The 20185-nt window shown below is 41.9% G+C and overlaps 1 protein-coding gene across 3 annotated transcripts; it reads left to right on the top strand.

Moving 5' to 3' along the window:
• Positions 1-577: 577 nt before the first annotated feature.
• Positions 578-19912, top strand: LOC109866320 (glycerophosphocholine phosphodiesterase GPCPD1-like). Of its 3 annotated transcripts, XM_020454936.2 has the most exons (22): positions 578-708; positions 1147-1282; positions 1581-1673; positions 2002-2092; positions 2196-2280; positions 4423-4498; positions 5129-5170; positions 5920-6043; positions 6369-6609; positions 6797-6959; positions 7944-8076; positions 8525-8579; positions 8673-8765; positions 8847-8924; positions 9114-9153; positions 13299-13354; positions 13493-13558; positions 13788-13924; positions 14118-14253; positions 14334-14494; positions 15791-15855; positions 17217-19912. In XM_020454936.2, exons 3-22 carry the CDS (start codon positions 1625-1627, stop codon positions 17258-17260), a joined length of 1935 nt encoding a protein of 644 aa, XP_020310525.1. In that variant the 5' UTR covers positions 578-708; positions 1147-1282; positions 1581-1624; the 3' UTR covers positions 17261-19912. The 3 variants fall into 3 exon arrangements, with proteins under 3 accessions (XP_020310525.1, XP_020310523.1, XP_020310524.1); XM_020454934.2 differs by lacking the exon at positions 15791-15855; XM_020454935.2 differs by lacking the exon at positions 15791-15855 and having other exon boundaries at positions 1566-1673.
• The last annotated feature ends 273 nt before the right edge of the window (positions 19913-20185 follow it).

The raw sequence follows: 20185 nt of genomic DNA, 5'->3' as shown, positions 1-20185 counted from the left end.
AATTTTACAAAAATTGTTTTTTGTTGAAATCGCACTCTGGATGTATTGGACTACATAAATGCATAGGGAACATACAGTATATGCACTGTAGGATTACCTGTGAATCTTGGGTTCATGAAATGGGGTATCAGCCTACTCTTATTGCAAAACTTTGACTGGGAAATCTGTCCGATTTGACTCTGATATGCTTGTAGAACATGCACTGTACACAATTTTCTGTACAGTAGGCTATATGTCGCAGTAAAAGCGAGGTTTGTTCAACTGGAGCACCTCTAGTATCCAAATCCACAATGTTTACACACCCAGGGTTGTCGCTGCCCTTATTGTGGCCCTTAAAGACAATCTGCCGGATTATCTGATATGCGTATTGAACATAGGCCTACATATTACACTGTCAACAATTTTCTGAACATTGTGTTGCATTAAAGTGGGGACTCTTCTACTCAGGAGAAACTCTGGTACTGATTTGTGTTTAGCATTATCTATTCCAATTATGGCATGGTGATTACACTATTTGAATCCGGTTGCATCCGTTTTAATGCGGGACTTTTATTTTGAAGGTTAAACGTTGAGTTCACTATTGTTTCTGATCATTAATGTTGTTCATTTCACACCGATGAAAACAAGACTTACTCGGCATCACAGACGTTGTTGATAACTATGCCAAATACTCCACATCGAACAAGATCTGGCCGCTGATGGAGAAATGTAAATGGATACCATCTGTGCTTTATGCGACGATATTGTTTATTTACAATGGTTAAGTTTTGTAGCGAGAGAAAGTAAAAACGCTTTTGTGGCTACGTTAGCTAGCCAACGTTAGTTTACTGGTTGTGTCTGCCCGCCCGCATTGGCGTAAAGGGCGCAGCTAGCTTGCAAGCTGTAAACCGCTGGTTATCCGGTTAGCATGGCCAACGCGTCAGTTTTGTTGACAAATCCTGAATTCCGGAATTAGGCGGTCTGAATTTAACTACATCATACGCAGTGTGCAAAATACAATAACGTTAGCTACCTCAAACATGAGAACGATCTAATACTAGTTTTATATATGTTATCCTGGTAACGTTAACTATTTAGTTAACGATAGTTAGCTTGTTGAAAGTGCCCAAGTGATTGTGTTGATATGGTAATTTTTTTCTTATACAGCACAACGCAGCTGGACCGGACGGTGTTCATTCCAGTCTGATACTTCAGCATGGAATAGCCAGCACGGCTTCTCTTGAATCAAGCCTATAACGTTAATGTTAGCTGTCAACCCTCTGGCAAATAACAAAAAAGCAAGGTATGTAGATATTCATTTTGTCTTAAAGAGAGCTTGTTCCTAGCAAAGAGCTGATTTTCAACATAACAATTGTAATTGTTCTACAATTGTAAAATGTGTTCCCTAAATACCTAACTAGTAAGAATATAACTCTATTGAATTTAAACTCTCTCTCTTCTAAAGAAGAGATGACAATTAACTTGTCTTTTTAGTCATATATATATATATATGGCTAGCTAGTACCCAGCACAGCTTTGTTGGACGTTTGTTGATCCACTAAATCCATGCCTGTTTTACCATTAAGTTCCTGGTTTTCCAGCTTGATTTCACCTCCAATTGACCTTGTTTGTGCCTGTGTCAACTATGGAGACAACTCAAGTGACTTTGGCAGTTAGGGGAGACACATCCCCAGGTAAGACCAACCCCTACTGCAGGGCAACAGACTAATCTGAAACAAGAAGACTATTCAATTCAAGACAACTTTAGACAGAAAAATGGACAACTATCCAGACAGTCAATCAGGAATGTAATCTTTTAGCTAATCTCAGTTAACCTATATCTAAAATCGTGCGTAATAAGATTCCCGATTACAAGCCTGTCCATGAGAGTTTGGCTTTTGGCTAAAAAGTCCTTGATCTTTTGAACCTAATAAGGGGTGGGGGGTGTTTGTGAAAATGCGTGCAAGGTGAGTGTGTGTGTGTGACACATTAATGGAACGTAATAATATGGTGTATGACTAGGTGAGGTGATAGCCGTGGTTGGTAGCTGTGAAGCTTTAGGAGCCTGGTGCTATCAGAGAGCTGTGACCCTACAACCTGCTGAACACAATGGGTACATATCACTTTTCTCTTGGAATATGATCTGAATGATTTCTGTGTTGATGTTTGTAGCTACAGGGTGTTTAAGTAATTACACATATTATGTTTCTTCCCAGCACATTGTGGAAGAGGATCATCAGTGTGCCCAGAGGTGCTGTGTCAACCTATCGCTATTTCAAAGGCCACTTCCTGGAGTCAAAGGTGAGTTCATTTTATGTGCAGTCAGCATGATGTAATGAGTAATATTAAACAAAATATATTGTAGTTGGTCTTTAAAAATGACTGTACCATAATCCAGTTACGTAAATGGTTGCTTTAGTGGTAATCTCATGTTGGCCGTTGAGTGTCAGTTGACAAAGGATTGACAGTATTCTCTTAACAGCAGGTTAGAGCCAGACTACGAGTCGTTGTGTTGTGCTCTTAATCCTTCCTTTTGATGATGGTGATGAATAGCCTGCATACAGCGTGATCAACATTTTATATCCCCACTTCAGTTCTGGAGGCTGCTGATATTTTCACAGCTAATCTCTTTTAGGAAATCGAATGGCATATAAATGTAATGTACTTCATACTAAACTGTTTAGAGGATGTTTTAATTCACACACAGTTCGTCTTCTGTGGAGCCACTGTAATCCAAGTGTGACCGAGTTAGTCTATGAGTAAGTCTGTTTTGAGTGAACACTAGAAAGCATTAGATTAGCTACGCTATAGCAGATCTAAGATCATTAATGGGTTATTTAGCTCACTTTCCCCACATCTGTGTTGATCCCCTCTAGCTGTCCTCTGTGCAGTTGCTACATAACTCTTAGAGAGGAGAGCATGCCTGGAGCTCTGCCAGCTGGCCATAGCTGAGCTCTGATCTGTGCACGTGACGTGAGCCTCTCCCATGTTATTTAATGCTACTCTAGACTTGGAAGTTGGAACAGACACACACGCAAGCACAGTATGTTCTTTACCATTCCAATTATTAATGTCAGTTCTCAGTAATGTTCTCTATATGGCCAGCTTGGAGGCTCAAATTACACCCTTTTTTTAAGCTCTTCCTCTTTGAGAGGGACAGCTAGAGAGAGCGTGTCTGGCTGTTGTGTCCTACAGACAGTAGCATATGAAGTAACACTAACACACCCGTGATGCGATGTGGAAACGAGGAAAAACAACTCATTTGAACTGTGCTGTCCCTTCCTGGTCTGAACTACTGTCAGTGGACTAGCAGCATTACTAACTTGTCAGAGAGCATCATTTGTTGACTCATGGGGTGTTGCTCAGCACACACATTCAGATAGGCCAGCTGTAATGACAACACATTTTACTATGTCTCTGTGGCCAGAAACCTAAAACCAGGACCACATTCAATAATTTTTGTGATTTAACCTGTTTTTAATACCAATTTATAAAACAAGTTGTTTGGATTCTGGATGCTGATTGGTTGATAGCAGGGAGTTATTCACCACAGTCCCTGGGTAATGCCTGTTACAGTTTCATTAGAAAAATCCACTGCCCCACATCACAGCCAGGCAATTTATAAACTTAACCTTCCCTGTAAAAAAGTGACTAGACATTATTTCCCCATGCCACTAGGCTAGCATTTGGTTTGCCTAAACCTTTCTGCCTGCCTCTTGATCTGTGCAACAACTTTGCAGGTTTTTACACTGTGCCGTAGAGAGAATGAATGTGACGAGACTGACAGCTTCTCTGAGCCAGCCAAATTCATTTTGGAACATTATAATGGATATATCAAAAGAAATGGCAAAGGGAAAACAAATGAAAATGCACATAGTTTGTCATTTCAGCTGCTTGGTGTGATTGTGTGTTAGCTTTAGTTGGCTAGGAGAAGTAACTAGCCTGCATGGCAACCTTTTTTGCTTAAAAAGTTTGGAATGGACGACCAGCTCGTTTGGCTATATTTGGACTATATTGTCTGGTGGAAGGATGAAATAAAACAAATGTACTCATTAAAATAACAAAAATCGTGAATGTCTACCTCCTATGGGCTGTTTCCCGGCCCTACGTTCCATGTTGGGCCTTCGAACAACCCTTAGTCAGGAGTTATTCACACAATCATCTCCAGGTTTTCATGCCTTATTGCTTAAATATTGTTGCAGACCAATTTTGTTGGACCGGAGAAAAAATGATAATTCTAAAATGTTTTAAAGTAAGTATTCAAAATCTTTCAGAGGAGATGGCAAAATATGTTAGTGCAGTAGAAGAGATTCTGCCTCATGTCAACTAACAGAACCCCTTTGCAGATATCAACCAATGGTTGCTGACTGGCTTGCTGATTGGTAACCAAAGTGACCGTTGACGATATCTGTCTTAATGCTGTACTAAACATTGGCATTGCAGAGTGCAGGTGGTCCCTGTCAGGTGATAGTCACTAAGTGGGAGACCCACCAGCAGCCACGCCTGATGAGCCCCACAGGTATATAAACCAGAACGATGCCCTGCTTGGTTTGGGAAATGTTTCTATGCTTAGCTGAGGCAAGGGGATTCTGCAGCCAAAAGACTGCTGAACAATTTAATCAAATGGCCACCCGGACTATTTACACTGCCCCCCACCCCGCTACTCGCTGTTTATTATCTATGCATAGTCACTTTAACCCAACCTACATGTATCAATTAATTTGACTATCCTGTACCCCAGCGCATTGACTGGGTACCGGTACCCCCTGTATATAACCTTGTTATTGGTATTTTATTGTGTTACTTTTGATTTGATTTTCTTGTTTAAGAGTTTATTTAGTAAATATTTTCTTAACTATAATTAAGCATTTCACTGTATTTGTATTGGGCACATGTGACAAAACATTTGATTTGAGGCCACTCAAACACTGTTTCAGAACTAAAACAAAGCTCATTCAAAATCAGCTTGATGGGAACAAATCTAATATACTGTAGTTTCACCCTCAATCCTACAGCCTGACACTTTTTGGTCAAGGTTTAAAACATCAAATCTATATAATTATTATCACTATTTTATGTTTCATTTCGAAGTATGGAAGTTGATATGTGTTTTCTTCTATAGACCTCATGCCTGTTTATTTTCTTTCAGAATCACACCTTGATATTGACAATGGCCAATTTGGATTCCACAGTAAGTCCAACTAAATGTATCACATCTTGATTTAATCAATTTTGGGAAATGATCTTTGCCACCCTTTCAAATGAGTGGATTTGGCTAGTTCAGCCACACACAGCAATCTCCATAGACAAACATTGGCAGTAGAATGGCTGGTACTGAAGAACTGTGACTTTCAACGTTGCACCGTCATAGGATGCCACCTTTCTAACAAGTCAGTTTGTCAAATTCCGGTTACTGGCCCAACGCTCTTACCTGATAGGTTGACCTAACCTTAATCCTTACCTTAACCACACTCCATTACCTTAAATTAAGACCAAAAATCACATTTCTCTTTTCAAGAATTGTTACTATATAGCCAATTTTGACTTTGCCCATGTAGTGGAAATTGCTCAGTTCTGCCTCCAAGGCAAGATTCATGACAATAAAACATCAAACTGCTACTAAGTACCTGAGGAATGACTCAAACCTCTGGTTGAACTGAACTCTTCACAGGTTACATGTACAGTCCCCATTAGAGACTGCTAAGATTTGAGGTGACAGTTATCTGGTAAAACATGTGAATTTGACTGTTTTCCCACCCTACACAATATGTTTAAACAATGGCTTTTCTTTCCATAGCAATTTTCTCAAAGTGCTTTGCATTGTTTGCGGATAGCTAACCTCATCCACCACCAAGTACTGTTACTCACCTGGGTGATCCAGCAGGAGCCATTTTGTGCCAGAACACTCACCACATGTTTCTCTGCGATTCCTTTCTGCAGATGGCTTAGAATGTGTGGACTCTGGGTGGCTGACGTGCCAGACAGAGATCCGTTTGCGTCTGCATTACTCAAAGACGTCTCCTGTATCCATCACCAAGAAGAAATATAAGAAGTCTCGCTTCAGGTGAGGCCGAGAGACACGCGGCTCTTATTCAACACTGTTTGCTGACTGAGTGCTTATCTAAGAGACTGTGGCTTGGATCAGAAGGGGCAGAATTTCCTCAAATGCAGATAGAAATGATCCCCCACAAAATTATGGAATCAAATCAAATATGGCACTAAAATAAATCCTCTTTATTCATGAAATATGCAGACAACTCCTGTAAAGGTAGTGATGAGAACACTAGTCCACCTGTTCAAATTCATGACTTACTAGTCAGGCTTGTAAGGTCTCAAACCTTTCCCAATTTGACCACTGTTGACCTGTGACCTTTCCCCCCTTACCCCAGGATCAAGCTGACACTGGAAGGTGTAGAGGAGGAGGAGGATGATGAAGAGCAGGAGCAGAGCGCGGTGGCGTGGCACAAGATGACCACCACGCTGGAGACCAGTATGATCAGTGGAGATGGGTACAAGTCCCGCCACTCCCAGCCTGAGTGTGGTTACGCCCTGGAGGCCTCACAGTGGACAGAGTATGTCATCCACTCCATGGACCCTGACAACCTGGAACTCACCTTTGACTTCTTTGAGGTACAGTTCACAGCAGGATGACTATTGTCAACTCTACAGAAACAACTGTTTTTCGTGTTGTAACTATACTCCCAAACCAGTGTTTTAGCAGAAAGTCGGTATCAGACCGTGTGGTGTGTGTGTGTGTGTATATATATACACAGAGTACAGAGTGAATCTATTAACCATTTCTTCCCCTCCTCAACAGGAGGACATGGGTGAGCATGTGGTGCCAGGGGATGCCCACCCGGGGACCGTGGGTACGGCCTGCCTTCTCTCCTCATTCTTTGTGGAGAGTGGCAAGGACACGGGTGTGGTCACTCTGCCCATCATGAAACGCAACTCCAGACAGACCCTGGGCAAAGTCCGAGGTGAGCAACCCCACCCCTCCTGGAACAAGTGGTCTTGTAATATTTAATTTTTTAAAAAGCTACTAAGTTACTTGACACCCATGTAACTCTTAGTAAATCAGGTAATATCAATGGGATATTTGCAGAAAACTTGATTCGAATGCAGCAGGACTTATTGAATATACTCCAGAGTGGCGCAGAGGTCTAAGGCACTGTATCTCAGTGCAAGAGGCATCACTACAGTTACTGGTTTGAATCCAGGCTGTATCACATCCGCCCTTGATTGGGAGTCCCATAGGGCGGCGCACAGTTGGCCCAGCGTCGTCCGGGTTTGGCCAGGTTAGGCCGTCATTATAAATAAGAATTCGTTCTTAACTGGCTTACCTAGTTAAATACAGGTTAAATTTGAAAACTTCTATATTTCCCTGAGAGTGACTATGTTAAATAGATGGTCTAAAACTCGGATTCAGCCTCTATTGACTGACAGGTCTTTCAGAAATGGAATTAGTCAGTTAATTCACCAAAACTGAAATTCTATTTCAATACTAAAAATAAAATAAAAAATTCTCAAATTGAAAGTGAGGAGCTTCTTATTTCAAAACTTTTAAATTGTTTAATTCAAATCCCTTCCTACATTGGATGACTTAAATTTCTTAAACTCCTTCTAATGAAATTGGGGAGAAAGGGAGGGGGGGGGGGGAATTCTATTGACCCCAACCCTGTAGAATACTGTAGGTCAGCACATCCAGTTCCTCCTGCCGCCCCTTTCCCTATGTAAACAGTCAACTTTCCGCTGAGCATGTAACTGTCAAACAGGGTGTGAAATAGGTCAAAAGAGGAACTAGAATGTAAATGCAGGATTAGATGACTTGGGGCCAGAGGGTTAGCTAAGATGTTTCCCTGGTAAAAAATACAAGTCAGATTAAAGTTAATTAATGAGTACAATTCACATAAAAAAATATATATATATGTAATAATGTACAGTCATGTATTTTTCTGTTCCAGTGGACTACCTGGTGATCCGTCCTATCGAGGGACTGCAGTGTGACATGAGCTCGTCCTTCACCAAGTACTGGAGGAAGAGGAGTGCCCCTCTGGACGTGGGCCACAGAGGGGCCGGCAGCACACACGCAGCCAAGTGAGAGAAACACACGACACAATTGATTATTAGGGATTGATGTACCTAATGATTGTCTATGTGTGTGTTGAAGCAGGACTCTACTCAATAACAACACAACGTCCCTTTTGTACTCTGTTTATTGAATGTTTGAATGCATTTGTCCTGTTCTGTCCGGCTTCAAAGTTTCAGTGCAAGTTTAGGACATGCTCAGTCAGACTGAGACATCAACAGGAAGTGGAGGTCAACGAACAACAACAAAGACATTGTTCTTTCTGGTTTCTTGTCATGTCACTGTACTGGGAAAACCTTGCCTCTGAACCTCAGCCAGAAGCTGTCAGAGTGCAAGTCATTAACTAGTAGTCTGACCGTACACAATTTGTTTGGTATCGGTGTTAATATTGTAAATTGTGATTTTGGTGCCTTTGTCATTGGTTTTGTGCTAAAAATGTCTGATTTTGATTTTCAGACATACCAAAGTTAGGGAGAACACAATTGCCTCGTTTAAAAGTGCTGCCAATCATGTGAGTATTCCTACAAAATGTAAAACACTTGAAAATGTATCTGATCAGGTTTTACATCAGAGTTGACTGCATGTGTGTTGTATGTTTCTGAAGGGGGCTGCCTATGTAGAGTTTGACGTCCATCTCTCCAAGGACTGCGTCCCCATCGTGTACCACGATCTCACCTGCTGCATCTCCACTAAGAAGGTAAACAACAACATAAATGTGGTCGGGTGCACACTGTACAGCATCCTTACTTTTTATTTTATGTTCCTCTCCTCCTGTCAGAAAGGAGACAAACTCTCTCTGGACCTGTTTGAAGTTCCTGTCAAAGACCTCACATACGACCAGCTTCAGCAGCTCAAGGTAGAAGAGCTTTTAACTACAGCTAGCCTCTGGCTTCTCCTTTACTAGTTAATACACTCAGACGCCAGTCCTTGAAATGGGTTAATATGAAGTATTTTTTTTGTCATGTAGACTATGGTTTATCCCACACTATTTAGGAGTAGGCCTATATGATGTGAAAGATGACTTGGTTTTGTGTTTGATGAACAGTTGGGCCATGCTTCTGCCTTGAAGGTGAACGACCACAAAGGTATAGTGTATTTTCTTATATTTCGCTGGCTATAATACCCACCACAAAATCCTACACACAATGCCCCATAATGACAAAGTGAAAACAGGTTTTTAGAATTTTTACAAATATATATAAAAGAATACAAAACATTTACCTTGTTCACATAAGTATTCAGACCCTTTGCTATGAGACTCGAAATTGATCTCAGGTGCATCCTTTTTCCATTGATCATCCTTGATGTTTCTACAACTTGATTGGAGTCCACCTGTGGTAAATTCAATTCATTGGACATGATTTGGAAGTCAAATGCCTGTCTGTATAATGTCCCACAGTTAACAGTGCATGTCAGAACAAAAACCAAGTCATGAATTGTCCCTGGAGCGCCAAGACAGGATTGTGTCGAGGCACAGATCTGGGGAAGGGTACCAAAAAATGTCTGCAGCATTAAAGGTCACCAAGAACACAGTGGCCTCCATCATTCTTAAATAGAAGAAGTTTAGAACCACCAAGACTCTTCCTAGAGCTGGCTGCCCGGCCAAACTGAAAAATCGGGGGAGAAGGGCATTGGTCAGGTAGGTGACCAAGAACCCGATGGTTACTCTGACAGAGCTCCAGAGTTCCTTTACGGAGTTGGGAGAACCTTCCAGAAGGACAACCATCTCTGCAGCACTCCACTAATCAGGCCTTTATGGTAGAGTGGCCAGACGGAAGCCACTCCTCAGTAAAAGTCACCTGACAGCCCGCTTGGAGTTTGCCAACAGGCATCCTAAAGGACTCTGACCATGAGAAACAAGATTCTCTGGTTTGATGAAACTAAATCAAATCAAATCAAATGTATTTATATAGCCCTTCATACATCAGCTGATATCTCAAAGTGCTGTACAGAAACCCAGCCTAAAACCCCAAACAGCAAGCAATGCAGGTGTAGAAGCACGGCGGCTAGGAAAAACTCCCTAGAAAGGCCAAAAGCTAGGAAGAAACCTAGAGAGGAACCAGGCTATGTGGGGTGGCCAGTCCTCTTCTGGCTGTGCCGGGTGGAGATTATAACAGATCATGGCCAAGATGTTCAAATGTTCATAAATGACCAGCATGGTCAAATAATAATAATAATCACAGGCAGAACAGTTGAAACTGGAGCAACAGCACGGACAGGTGGACTGGGGACAGCAATGCGTCATCATGTCAGGTAGTCCTGAGGCATGGTCCTAGGTCTCAGGTCCTCCTCCGAGAGAGAAAGAGAATTAGAAAGAGCATACTTAAGTTCACACAGGACACCGGATAGGACAGGAGAAGTACTCCAGATATAACAAACTGACCCTAGCCCCCCGACACACAAACTACTGCAGCATAAGTACTGGAGGCTGAGACAGGAGGGGTCAGGAGACACTGTGGCCCCACCCGGACAGGGCCAAACAGGAAGGATATAACCCCACCCACTTTGCCAAAGCACAGCCCCCACACCACTAGAGGGATATCTTCAACCACCAATTTACCATCCTGAGACAAGGCCGAGTATAGCCCACAAAGATCTCCGCCACGGCACAACCCTAGGGGGGGTGCCAACCCAGACAGGAAGATCACATCAGTGACTCAAACCACTCAAGTGACGCACCCCTCCTAGGGACGGTATGAAAGAGCCCTAGTAAGCCAGTGACTCAGCCCCTGTAATAGGGTTAGAGGCAGAGAATCCCAGTGGAAAGAGAGGAACCGGCCAGGCAGAGACGGCAAGGGCGGTTCGTTGCTCCAGAGCCTTTCCGTTCACCTTCACACTCCTGGGCCAGACTACACTCAATCATATGACCCACTGAAGAGATGCGTCTTCAGTAAAGACTTAAAGGTTGAGACCGAGTTTGCGTCTCTCACATGGGTAGGCAGACCATTCCATAAAAATGGAGCTCTATAGGAGAAAGCCCTGCCTCCACCTGTTTGCTTAGAAATTTTAGGGACAATTAGGAGGCCTGCGTCTTGTGACCGTAGCGTACGTGTAGGTATGTATGGCAGGACCAAATCAGAGAGATAGGTAGGAGCAAGCCCATGTAATGCTTTGTAGGTTCGCAGTAAAACCTTTAAATCAGCCCTTGCCTTGACAGGAAGGCAGTGTAGGGAGGCTAGCACTGGAGAAATATGATCAAATTTTTTGGTTCTAGTCAGGATTCTAGCAGCCGTATTTAGCACTAACTGAAGTTTATTTAGTGCTTTATCCGGGTAGCCGGAAAGTAGAGCATTACAGTAGTCTAACCTAGAAGTGACAAAAGCTTGGATTAATTTTTCTGCATCATTTTTGGACAGAAAGTTTCTGGTTTTTGCAATGTTACGTAGATGGAAAAAAGCTGTCCTTGAAACAGTCTTGATATGTTCTTCAAAAGAGAGATCATGTTCCAGAGTAACGCCGAGGTCCTTCAGTTTTATTTGAGACGACTGTACAACCATTAAGATTAATTGTCAAATTCAACAGAAGATCTCTTTGTTTCTTGGGACCTAGAACAAGCATCTCTGTTTTGTCCGAGTATAAAAGTAGAACGTTTGCAGCCATCCACTTCCTTATGTCTGAAACACATGCTTCTAGCAAGGGCAATTTTGGGGCTTCACCATGTTTCATTGAAATGTACAGCTGTGTGTCATCCGCATAGCAGTGAAAGTTAACATTATGTTTTCGAATGACATCCCCAAGAGTGGTCCTAAAACGGAACCTTGAGGAACACCGAAATTTACAGTTGAGGACAAACCATTCACAGAGACAAACTGATATCTTTCCGACAGATAAGATCTAAACCAGGCCAGAACTTGTCCGTGTAGACCAATTTGGGTTTCCAATCTCTCAAAGAATGTAGTGATCGAATGTATCAAAAGCAGCACTGAGGTCTAGCAGCACGAGGACAGATGCAGAGCCTCGGTCTGATGCCATTAAAAGGTCATTTATCACCTTCACAAGTGCAGTCTCAGTGCTATGATGGGGTCTATACCAGACTGAAGCATTTCGTATACATTGTTTGTCTTCAGGAAGGCAGTGAGTTGCTGCGCAACAGCCTTTTCTAAAAAAAAATAGTAGCCGATAGTTTTTAAAATATTTTCTGGGTCAAGGTTTGGCTTTTTCAAGAGAGGCTTTATTACTGCCAATTTTAGTGAGTTTGTTACACATCCGGTGGATAGAGAGCTGTTTTATTATGTTCAACATAGGATGGCCAAGCACAGGAAGCAGCTTGACGGTTTAGAGGCCATGATTATTTTCATCATTGTGCCAAGAGATATAGTACTAAAACACTTGAGCGTCTCTCTTGATCCTAGGTCCTGGCAGAGTTGTGCAGACTCAGGCCAACTGAGCTTTGAAGGAATACACAGATTTAAAGAGGAGTCCGTAATTTGCTTTCTAATAATCATGATCTTTTCCTCAAACAAGTTCATGAATTTATTACTGCAGAAGTGAAAGCCATCCTCTCTTGGGGAATGCTGCTTTTTAGTTAGCTTTGCGACAGTATCAAAAAGGAATTTTGGATTGTTCTTATTTTCCTCAATTAAGTTGGAAAAATAGGATGATTGAGCCAAGATTGAACTGTTTGGCATGAATGCCAAGTGTCACGTCTGGAGGAAACCTGGCAAAAACCCTACGGTAAAGCATGGTGGTGGCAGCATCATGCTGTGGGGATGTTTTTCAGTGGCAGGGACTGGGAGACTAGTCAGGATCGAGGCAAAGATGAACGGAGCAAAGTACAGAGATATCTTTGATGAAAACCTGCTCCGGAGCGCTCGGGACCTCAGACTGGGGTGCCAAGCTTTTAGTGTCATACCCAAGAAGATTTGAGGCTATAATCGCTGCCAGAGGTGCTCAACAAAGTACTGAGTAAAGGGTCTGAATACTTAAGTAAATACTTATGTGATATTTCAGTTTATTTTTTAATACTTTTGCTAATATGTTTTAAAGAAACTGTTTTGGGGTATTGTGTGTAGATTGATGAGGAAAAATAAACATTTAATCAATTTTAGGATAAGGCTGTAACATAACAAAATGTGGAAAAGGTCAAGGGGTCTGAATACCTTCCAAATGCACTGCATGTCTGCTGCTTGCATCATTGTTTTAAAGCAGTTGAACATGAACCATCAGAGCAGCTGAACTGTGTATCGGCCTGTGTGTGAAGTGCATGGTTTACTCCCACTTTCTTTCTTAGATGATGATGAAGAGGAAGAGGTTGACGAGCATCAGCCCTTCCCTTCCTTTTCCCAGGTAGTTAACCTCCTAGTTGGCGTCACCGCTGTCGAGGTTACCATATGATGGGGTTATTTGGTGATCTTTGTGAACTAGCCTATCCCAACCTTGAGGTTCTGTGTCCTATTATATCTGATTCCCTATGTCATGTTCCAGATATTCCAAGCAGTGCCTGAAAATGTGGGCTTCAACATCGAGCTGAAGTGGGTTTGTCAGATGAGGGTAGGTACAGCCAGTCAGTTAAACTGGAGATGGGACGTCACGTGGTGGCCATGCTAGAAAGTACCTAAGTGGCTGAACCGATGAGCACGTACATGACCCATCTGTTTTTTGGGGGTTAGGGGTTGCAGTTCAAGTCAATTAGGAACACTTTGTACTTTTAACTATCCTATCATGGTCCTATAGTAACAACCCTTATCACATTGGATGGTTGTGATTTTGTTTACAACAGGATGGTTCGTGGGAAGGAAACCTGTCCTCGTACTTCAACATGAACCTGTTCCTGGACATCATACTGACCTGTGTGCTGCAGAGAGCTGGCAAGAGACGCATCGTCTTCTCCTGCTTCGACCCTGACGTCTGCACTATGTAAGCACCGCTTACCCACCAGTTACCCTACAGTCAGTCTGAAGACCGTGTTAACCTGCCGAGCTGAAGCCTTGTTTACATAGTAGTAATATGTATGTTTATGACTGCCTATGACAAATGTGTTATGTAGCTGTTATGAAGGCTTTATGAATGCATACGTAAAGTTAACCATAAATGCTGTGTTCTCCCCAAGGGTTCGTCAGAAGCAGAACAAGTACCCCATCCTGTTCCTGACCCAGGGCATCTCTGAGATCTACCCGGAGCTCATGGACATCCGCTGTCGCACCACACAGATCGCCATGAGCTTCGCACAGAGCGAAAACCTCCTGGTGAGTGGTGGAACTGGGATGGATGGATGTATGTGTCTGTGCTAATTAAGGGGATCAGTCAACTCTGATTGTGTCTGTAGGGTATTAGTGCCCACACTGAGGAGCTCCTTCAGAATCTGGAGCACATCCGAGAGGCCCAGTCTAAAGGCCTGGTAGTGTTCTGCTGGGGAGACCTCAACAACGACCACGACAACAGGACCAAGCTACGGGAACAGGGCATTGACGGTCTCATCTACGACAGGTAAACATTCGTCTGATGATGGTCTATGACTGGTAAATCCGTTTGGCTCATATAGGGGCAGGTTACCAGACACAGATTAAAGCTTGTGCTAGACTAAAAAGCACTTGTGCTAGCCTAAAAAGCACTTGTGCTAGCCTAAAAAGCACTTGTGCTAGCCTAAAAAGCAATTGTGCTAGCCTAAAAAGCACTTGTGCTAGCCTAAAAAGCACTTGTGCTAGCCTAAAAAGCACTTGTGCTAGCCTAGAAAGCACTTGTGCTAGCCTAGAAAGCACTTGTGCTAGCCTAGAAAGCTTGCTGTTTTACTCCAAGGCTAGGCTTAATGGAGAGGACCCCCCCCCCTTATCTTGCCCAATGTGCTGTTTTTAGTTCCCGAGAGGCCTAGCCAAAGGTTAGCTATAATAAAATATTTTGTTAGGACTTAAGAGTTTGTCCCTCAGGCAGGTACACCCTGATCTCATGTAGTTATGTAAACCAGTGTCTAAGTATCTATCCTGATCACACTATCAACAGCTATTGACTGTTGCTCAATGTTCTTGATTGGACTTCTCAACATTGCTCTAGAGTTTTAGTTACATGCACAGGGTCGCAGATGTAATTGCAGGGTACAGTGAAATTCTTAAGCTTCGAGCTCCAACAGTGCAGGTCAAGAGAAGTGAATGGGATATTAATAATATATACATTTTTACAACTGCAACAATGAAAATGGTCCATTATGGGTCAGTAATTGTAGTGTAAACACAATCAGCGTATCAGTTAAGGACATCATAATATAAGGTTGCATATTATTACAACCTAAAAATACACACAGTAGGCAAATATTGAATCACTTGTCGTTCAGCCACAGTAGCTAGACGAATGAAAGTAATAGTCGTTATGTCATTAGAAAATTCAAGTAGATATAGCTGGGTCGGAGAGAGGCTTCCTTCAAAGAACAGACACGTCATGTGACCTGACATCAGCGAGAACTGGTTTTATAATACTGCCTCCGCAGTATAGACCTATTTTACGTAAATTGCACCTTTGAACTGTGGCCTACATGTTTGGCTGTGATGGGGTTGACTGATTAAACCATTCAGTGGGATTCCTGGGAGATCAGAAATAGATTGCCAGCTGTATCTTATCACTGGATAAGCTTATTGTCATGACAACTGGGAGTTGGTAGAAGTTGCCCCTAACAGCAGATGCAGGGTCAGATATTCTTTGAACCCTTATTGGGAGTAATATAATCTGACCCTAGACCTGTGGTTGAAATGTCAATTTCTACCTGGAGCTGATAACTGTGCCTCTTTCTTTCAGAATATGTGAAAGCTGGTGGCCAAATCATGTCATTGACTCTCACCCTACTGGTTCTTCTGATGCCAGTAATGTTTCTCTGGTTCCTGGTTGTGCTTATTTACTCACCCCTGACTTTGGATCTTTTGTTTCCTCGTGACTACTGCCTGAATGAAAGCCCCCTGGTCTGGTCAATAACTGTAACAGACCAGCAGGGTTCCATGACAATGATGCAAGACAATTGACTTCTCATTTGGCTAAACTGTGTGGAGAACTAGGCTATATTCCCCTTTTCCTGCGATAGTCTCCCTAGAGTTTGCACTTCTTATGAAAAAGTGTGTTGGTAGCAACATTTTACCAGACTTTATATTAAAATGTTAATATTGATTGTTTAAAGCAACGATTGATTGGTCAACTGCCCTGTCTATCATTTTTGAGATGAGACGTCCCCAGTGGATAAAGGTTGCTCCTTATCATGCTTTTATCAGTTTGTTTATGTTCAGCTTTATTACTCCCACTTCCAGCTCTTCTTCAGCACTGACCATTTCCAGACAGAGGCCTATGCATGGCATATAAAGCACCCAGTTAGAGCGACTGGCTGTTTTGTTGGAATGTCAGGTAGTCAGGCAGCATGGCTGATTCACGAGCAAGTGGCTGTAAGAACCTGTTTACATTGAGCTGAATTCTGTTGTTGGTCCATGGGTGTGTGCACTGTTCTTTTCAATGCCCGTTGGAAACATTATGTTCACTGCGCATTCTGGTTTTCACCTGCAAGTATTTCACCTTTCAGATTTGCATGCTCTTTATTTAGGGCCAAGGAAGTATCATGACTTCGGGGTCACTAATACGCCTTCCAGCTAGTTGTAGAATGGATGTTCCCAAACTGGTGACATCGTCCTGTGTGCACAATGTTCTCATGACTGAGAACAGCTTGAGTTCAGCTCGCTGTTCTTTTTGGATTTGCAGAGTATTGTGTATTTCAGTCTGTTACAACTTCTCAGGGATTTCATAGCTTGACGGGTGAACAATGATTTGTTTATGAATTATTTATAATGATTAAGAATCGGCATAGATGCATGAAAAATATGGGTGTTAGCGTAGTGGTCTTTTCCATTAGTGCATGTAATGTAGAGGGGTTGGGGAAAAGCCTATTGTTGTGTTGTCATGAATGATACTGCTAGAAGCTAATCCCTTCTCTTTCGCTTTATGCTACAACATTGTACAGTAGCTGATCATGTAATGTGAGTTTGTTTTTATTGCTAAGGCTTATGTTGACATGCAATCGATCATGTTGATTAGCCCTTTGTTATGTAGACACTGAGAAACCAGATACCAGACATCCTTACTTTGAACAGCACTTCCGTGTTCCCTTGTGTACCTGAGTTAGTTCTTCTGTCTTTGGCTCATGAACAGATGTTTGTTTTTCTCCTTTCCCCATCTTTCTCTCCAGGATCTGTGACGACCAGGTCGAGCAGCCTAACATCTTCAAAGTAGAGGAGCAGCACACGCTGCAGGAAACGCTCAAGAGCTTTGTGTGTTCCTGCTACACCATCCCCTGCCAGGCGGCTCCTGTCTGCCCCTCCTCCACCTCCAAGGAGCACAACGGCAGTGCAGAGTCTGACTCGGGCCTCAGCTCCTCCTGAACAACTCACTGCCCCCTAAGTTTGTCACTAGATAGGACAGAAGCATAAATGCATATAGACAGAATTGATGAGTAAGTGTACACTACTGTTTTTAATTAATTGTCAGAGTGTTACATAGGAGCTACACTAGGGAAGAGGGAAAATTATTGTTATTTTTTAACCCGCTGTACTGGAAGTGTAACTTTTGCCTGCGTGAGCAGAGAGCAAGCCACTTTATCCTAATGTTCTCAGGTGTGAGCTGCTTGTCAATTTTTTAACTTTGAGCAGTGCAAGCCTCTCGCAAAGCTACCGCGCTTACGCCTGGTTTCATTGAAGTGAATTGGAGCGAATCACACTCTGAAAAGGTTGCGCGTCCAGTGTAGCTCCTATGCTAGGGGTTAGGCGATGTGATGGTAATCACAATGGTGGTTTACAAAACACTTCTATCCTATCTAGCACTTCTATCCTGTCTGACCAGAAAGTGACAACCCTTACTGAACTGACCTCCACTCGGTCCACGGAAGCCATACACAAGCTGTGTCCAGATCAGTTGTCTCTTAGCTGTTTGTTTTAACTGGAAAAAGGATGGTGTTTTGCCAGAAAAGGCTTCTGGCATTTGTTATTTGGATTTTAGTTCTACACAATTGAATGACTGTGGGATCTGCACCTCAGTCACAATAATAATGGAATTCCCTGTACATTCACAGGTCTTCACTTATAAATTAATGCCTACTCAAGGAATTTATTTTCAAGTGCATCTTTTATTTAGAAAATTTGCTAAATACAAATCCAACTTAAAGTGCTGAAATTAACTGTATATTAGCTTTTCCAGATATAAAGTTTCTTATTGGAGTATCATAGATCTAATTTAAGCATATGCTGTAGTTTGAAGTCTTTAGGCGGATAATGATTTCCATCTGCGTTATGATTTTCCTCATGATATAGCCAACATTTTACAATAGCAGTGTTATTTTTGTCACTCATATAATTTTGACGGAGTATTGCAGTAGAACAAGATAATTCGGGACAGTGACCAAAACTTTATCAGGTGGTTTTAAATTTAAATGTCAATTTGAACTTAAACTCATGCAATCTGATTTGTATTAGCAGTGCCCTGAGCTGTGCCATTAATGAAGTGTCATTACCTGATGCCCAGATTATGAAGTGTTGCTGGGGGTGCCTAAATCTGAACAGATGAATAATATCACTTTAATGACCTGTTGAATGACCAGTAGAAAAACTGTTTGTTTTTGCTCTCAACACCACCTTGAGCTCAAAAGTCACCATTAGGGAAAGGTATACACTCCTACGTATTTATTTGTACAGTGAAACTAAAATGTTTTGTTTTGTACTCAAGCATTTTGGATTTCAGATCAAATGTTTGAGGCGACAATTACACATCTGTAACTTTCTCACTCGTCATTATTCACCATTCATTTGTGATTATCCACAAAGTGTGGTAGCATCCACATGTAATATAGAAGTGTTCAGAAACCTGTTCTATTCTTATTAACAATTTGTTTTTAAAGTAGAGGCAGTGAATTCATTTCTAAATGGTAAAACACATGTATTTAAAATGCTCTCAAATAAAAGGTGACATTCTGTACTGTCGCCTCATTTTAAAACATTTGATCCCAAATACTGGAGTACAGAGACAAATTCAAAGTTTTAGCTTCATGTCCAAATAGGTAGGGGAGTATAGGTAGCCATTTGTTATGGCTAGGTCTAGTCCACACAACTTCATCCCTATCTCCTTTGATGAGAAGGCTTTTCTTAGTAGCTGTGCTTGCTCAACACATAATATATGCCATTTAGCAGATTCTTTTGTTCTTCCCCCAACGCGACTTAGTCATGCATGCATACATTTATGTATGAGTGGTCCCGGGAATCAAACCCACTATCCCGACGTTGCAAGCGCCATGCTCTACCAACTGAACTACAGAGGACCACATCAGAAAGCCTTAATGGGGAAGTTGTATGATTTCACTCGTCTGACTGCCACTTGTTTCAGTCTCTTCATACCTCTGATCATTTAATGCAATAGAAGACCAGTATTTGTCTTGCATCCACTGAACAAAATGTTTTTCTTCTTTTTTTCCCTTGCACAGTTTTCTTGCTACATTGCAACTCACATTTTTCCTACCGTCTGTATTTTGTTCTACAATCTTTTATTTAAATGCACATGGAAGACATGTAACTGTCTATTTTTCACAAATGGTGTAAACATTTCACTTGAACACAGAGAAGCAAGCACAGCTTGCATTGTTGTAGAAATGTATAGTCTGTCTGCTCGTTTGTCTGTTTTAAGTTATAAAAGTATCTTAATGTTTGACACGTCTACTGTATGTATGGCCTACTGTTAGTCATAATGCATGCCTCTCAGACAGAGTGCTATGGTGGACTGGGTGACATGAGTTGAATGTATCGACTGTCGCTCGTTCATGTGACACCCCTGCTACTCTGTCTGGACAATACAATGCTAGCTAAATGAAATGAAAAATTAATAAAATGATTTAGAAACGTATTTTGTAAGACTTTCTTTTACACATTGCAAAAATTGACCATACCGGTCGGGACTAGTATTTTAAGAGTGTACCGCACAGTATGAGTGATTTGTTTTATTAGAGAAATAATGTTGATCTGGTTCTGAATTTACAACCACTGGAGGAGTCCTTTGGTTTGCCTTGAACATTGTCACCAACCAACATTATCTTACTTAACTCCTTCTGCCTTGGCAAGGTGCCATGTTTTTGTTTGTCTTCTGCAGTGCTGTTTCCAGCACCTGTACTAGTTTAGT

The sequence above is a fragment of the Oncorhynchus kisutch genome, linkage group LG21 (genome assembly GCF_002021735.2).
Source record: "Oncorhynchus kisutch isolate 150728-3 linkage group LG21, Okis_V2, whole genome shotgun sequence".
NCBI lineage: Eukaryota > Metazoa > Chordata > Actinopteri > Salmoniformes > Salmonidae > Oncorhynchus > Oncorhynchus kisutch.
Note: the sequence above shows the minus strand (reverse complement) of the source record. Positions and strands in the feature narration are given on the sequence as shown.